Raw genomic sequence first — 5,000 nt, 5'->3', positions numbered from 1 at the left:
CCACATGCTGGAAGTGAAACTAGCAAGGAGTTCCAACCTGAAGGGGCTTACCTCTTTCTCTGGCTTGTACATGTCGTGATTGTCCAACCGGAGGCATGTTATTGCAATGAAGCATTTGTAATATAGACCTTTTTAATATAATTTGAACTCCATCATTAGATCGCATTGTAGCTATAGTAACCACAGTGATACAGTATTAATTTTTTCCTTGTTTTGCCCTAGAGTGCATACTGAGGAGGATTCAATAGGATCACCTGACTACCCACAGTACATCTGTTCATCTATGTTGGTGTGTGTGTGTTTGATAGAGAGAGAGGGAGAGAGAGAGAGAATGAGAGGGATAGAGGGGGGGAGAGAGAGAGAGGGGGTAGAGGGAGAGATGCACAATCAAAACTAATTAGAAGCAGGAGGATGAGATTTGTTTATTTTGCCGTCGTGGAACGGATAATGAGGGTTTAGATGTCGCCGATGGCTTATCGGTCTCGCCGCGTCGCTCGCCACGAGAGCCCGTTCCAGTTGGAGACGACAGAACAGAGAGATAACGGCGGGCGAACTGAGGGCCGCCTCTCACGTCGCTCGTTCTCCTCAAAGGGGCTTCATTTCAGACGCCGGGACGCGTCTCCTCGTGCTGATGCTTCCTCTCCCTTTCTCTCCGTATCTACTCTCTCCTTTGCGCTCTCTCTCCCTCTTTGAAACACTCATCACCCCCCCCCCACCCCCCACACCTCTTCAGTGCTCTCATTCCCCCACTCGTGTGTTCTCTCTTCAGGTCGAGCTGCGTCTAATAGACTGATACACTCATCAAACGAAAGCCGGACGGCCGAGGACGGCGCAGGAAATGATGTGCTATTCGAGGCTGTCTGGTTGTTAATGCCAACAGACTGGACTGACCTCTCCTGTATAAAATCAGGGGCAGGCAGGCAGGCCACTTTGATGTGCCCATTGTCTGGAGTCAGTGCCCGTACCCACAATGCATCTGGGGTGGCATTTGCAATTTTGAAGTGGAACCTGTGTTAGAGAATAGACCTTCCCTCTTGGTTCTTGCACTGTATCTTGATTTTGTTGAAGGACTTTGTTGTCCCTGCAAAGAGTGCATTTACTGAGGCAAGGCCAGGGCTGGTTGATCACTTCTTGCCTTTGCAGAGAGGGGCCATTGAGTAGCGAGCTGACTGTTCAGTAAGCCACTTTCTCTCTTCGCTTTTGCAGTCTTTGCACCACAAACTCTGTGGCCTTTTCTTTGGGTTTTTTTCTTTATTTTTTTTTTTAAATAAAAAGAGAAAACAGCCCCTGGCACAGCTAGTAATCAGCTCTGTTTACCTCGCATACGTGCAAGCTGAACAGCAAAGTGGATGTGTTTGTGCAGACTCAGCCTTGTTTTTCCCCCATCTCACTTCTTCGTGTTATTATTTTAGTCTGTTTTATAATGGCAGATTTGAATGTCACAATCACGCAGCCGAAAGTCGTCGCCCCGCTCGTAAAAACACGACGCTCGCTCGCTCGCTCGCTCGCTAATCAGAGCATCAGTGAAAACAGTGTTGTTGATGAACCGCCGACTTTTTCTCTTTTTTTTGAAACGAAGCAGATTGCACACTCGCAAAGTGCCACTGTCTGCATGTTGAGGCCCATTAGGTAGCGAGACGCATCCGTTTAGTCACACTCTTCAGTTTTTGTGCCCATTCTTACCTCCGCAATTACACAAATAAGTCACCTGAATGTCTGCCATGTTGAGCTCACCTGTCTCGTTACTGTTGAGTGGAGGAAGTCCTCTTGCCCTCAACTCCACTGGTAAGTTTGATATGACCTTTGCCCTCTTCTCTAAAATATACATCATATACAATATTTATCATCCACCTCCCTTGACTTTACCCATGGATGACTATGAATAGGTGTGGATGCTCAGCTGCATTAGCACACGTCACTCACTAATGCAGAGTACAGGGTAGATTACATGGACAGTGAACCGCAGGGCTAAGTACAAATGATCTGACTACAGATGTGATCAGTGTTTGTAATTGTTGAGGTTATCAATGCAGTCAAGTCTTTCTTAACCTTTCTAATGTGTGCACACTGCTTCTGTGTCGATCTCGGGCGTGGGGTAGTTCATAGGCGTTTGCGTAGTGTGGTCTTAGCTGACCACAAGTTTACTGCTACACTTTGATACCCTGAAATATGTGAATTTCTGGGCCATTATTTGGACAGCTCTATATCACCTGGTTTATATTTAATAGAGAACCCACTAGGTCTAGTGATCATCGCTTCTTTTATGAGGTGTAACTATTTGCGACCCGTTAAATTATTCTCCCTCAACTCAAGACCCTCGCCCTCTCGTATAGACTCTGTGGGAGACTTCTCAAGCAAGCCATAACCTGCTGTATGAAAACAGGCTTGATTTATGTTTTCCGTAAGTCTAAAAAGCTGTGATAATTGCTGGTTTAGGGAGAGCCATGGGACTCTGTTGCTTATGGACTTAGTTTAGATTGCATTGAGTTTTCAGATTGTCGAAAAAAAAAATTACTTCTGAGTCCTGTGTGTACACCGGGAAGGCTTAATGATGTGGGAGAATGATGCGGTCTCAGTCCCTTAATATTCAAATATCGGTTAGGAAATAACAGAAAAAAAACCCACAAAAAAAGAAAACAGAAGAACAGAAGGGGGGGGGGGTAGTTTGTTTCTCCTTTTCAGTAGATAGATAGATACAAACACAGACACACACAGACACAAACTGGAGGTGAATAGAAACCGCTGTGTTTTTGTGGCGTTAGGTACGCAGAGCAGGACGATCCCCGGCTCCCGGCCCCTGCTGTTTTTGACACACTCACTGATCCAGTCGCTCTCACCCACTGTGTTCGCCTCCGGGCTGCACTAATTGTCAAATTTGAGATGGCTGCCTGACGGGAAAATTGCAGGGAGCAACTTTGCTTAATGGACATTCCGAACTGGCCACCCCTGCAGGGGGCCTGGGCCTCATTAGTCTGCGTCGACCTCTGGGAAGAGACCCCAAAATATCCAACCTTCCAGATATTTCTAGAACATGTATGGCCTTGTTTGGGAGCGTACGGAAAAGAGGCAGGCATTGTTTTAGTGACTTTAAGGAGGACCTGTGTGAGGTCACTAAAGTGAGCGTCCCACGCATTAGAGAACATTACGCACACATTTCCAGAATTCCAAAGCAATTTGACCTCGTGTGAGCTGAGAAACCGAGAAACCCTGCGCAAACATCGGAGCTTTCTAAAACTCCTGGGTCTGACGGGGCGTCTCACGCTACGCTTTTATGCGCCGCGCTGTGGAAGAATGGCCGCTGACACTAGCTGTCTGCTACTGTAGTGTGAGGCGCTAAATGCCTGGAGGGGGGAGTCTGAGTAAACACCTCCTCGGAGGGTCAGAGAGGGTCAGTGAATTAAGATGGAGGAGGCGGCTGGAAAGGAATGTTGCCTCGTTGCCCGAGGGCATGACGAGAAAGAGAGAAGAGAAAGTGGAGCGTGTCCCTCATGTTAACAAGACCACGTACACGCATGGCCTCACGCATGGCCTGGACACACACATACACACACACACACACACACACACTCCGACACACGCATACTCTCATTTGAACAAATTGCTGTCTCTCAAGCACACGCACGCACACTTATGTGCCATATTGACCTTTTTGTGGACTGTAGGTGAGAAACTAACTTCAAGTGAATGAGAGTATGTGTGTGTGTGTGTGTGTGTGTGTGTGTGTGTGTGTGTGTGTGTGTGTGTGCATGCACGTGTGAGTGATTATGTGTGTGTGTGTGTGTGTGTGTGAGTGAGTGTGTGTGTGTGGGTGTGCGTGTGCATGCACGTGTTTGTGTGTGTCTGTGTGTGCGCACGGGTGAGTGTGTGTATGCGTGTGTGTGTGTGTGTGAATTAGTGCGTGTGTGTGCACGTGTGAGCGTGTGAGTGTGTGCATGTGTGAGTGTGTATGTGTGTGTGCACGTGTAAGTGAGTGTGTGTGTGTGCCTGCACGTGTGAGTGTGAGCGTGTGAGTGTGTGCATCTGCTCTAATGCCTCCTCTGTTTCCTGTGTTGTCTCTCTCCAGGGTCGGCCACATTTAGCTGCTTGGGCCCCGAGGGCTACTGGGATCTCCAGGGTCCAGACCTCAGCAACTGCACCTCCCTGTGGGTCAACCAAATCAACCAGAAGGTGAGTCATCCAGCTCAGCCTTCAGAAATACATACCAGCACACTGCACCATCACAACACCACTGCACTGTACTTCACATCCCATAATATACCAGCACACTGCACCATCACAACACCACTGCACTGTACTTCACATCCCATAATATACCAGCACACTGCACCATCACAACACTACTGCACTGTACTTCACATCCCATAATATACAGACTACAGTAACTATTACAACACTATCACCACAAAACTCTAATTCACTCCTCTCTGCATACCAGCACACTGCACCATCACAACACCCCTGCACTGTACTTCACATCCCATAATATATCAACATATACAGTATCTACAGTATCGCAGTAACTTTTACAGCACTATCACCACAAAACTTTAATTCACTCCTCACTGCACACCAGCACACTACACTATCACAACAACACTGACACACTAAATACAAGAGCCTCAGCTAGATGGCTGTTTATGTATTCCTTTCATTTCTCTTTCTTTGGTCGTTTACTTTACTCTTTCTCTCATTCTTTCATTTTCTCCTATTTTTTCTATCTCGTCCTTTCATTAAAGGTTCAGTCCTCATTTTCGGTTTTGCGAAAGGTAGTTGGTATTTGAGCTCAACAACCAATCAAATTACACCCCTCCCTTCCGTGCTCCTGAGGCTCCGTGTTGATTGGCTGGGCTTGTTTATGGCTCAGTTCGAGGCCCCTCTGTTTGATTCTTACGTACAGAGCCGGGGCTGTGTACGAACACTTGAGCTTCTCCCTTCTGTTCCGCACAAACACTGAACGGACAGCTGGAGCACCATGAGGAGCAATTAGCTGAATTTGATTT

At 47.2% G+C, this 5,000-nt stretch overlaps 1 protein-coding gene across 14 annotated transcripts in view; it reads left to right on the top strand.

Moving 5' to 3' along the window:
• Nucleotides 1-5,000, top strand: part of LOC105903071 (adhesion G protein-coupled receptor L3-like) — a 268,604-nt gene that overhangs the window by 175,680 nt on the left and 87,924 nt on the right. For all 14 annotated transcript variants that reach the window (XM_031584694.2, XM_031584696.2, XM_031584695.2 and 11 more), the window contains one exon: nucleotides 4,064-4,167. In XM_031584694.2, the coding sequence (XP_031440554.1) occupies nucleotides 4,064-4,167 (104 nt within the window). The remainder of the gene's footprint in view (nucleotides 1-4,063; nucleotides 4,168-5,000) is intronic.

This window comes from Clupea harengus, chromosome 18, assembly GCF_900700415.2.
Source record: "Clupea harengus chromosome 18, Ch_v2.0.2, whole genome shotgun sequence".
NCBI lineage: Eukaryota > Metazoa > Chordata > Actinopteri > Clupeiformes > Clupeidae > Clupea > Clupea harengus.
Note: the sequence above shows the minus strand (reverse complement) of the source record. Positions and strands in the feature narration are given on the sequence as shown.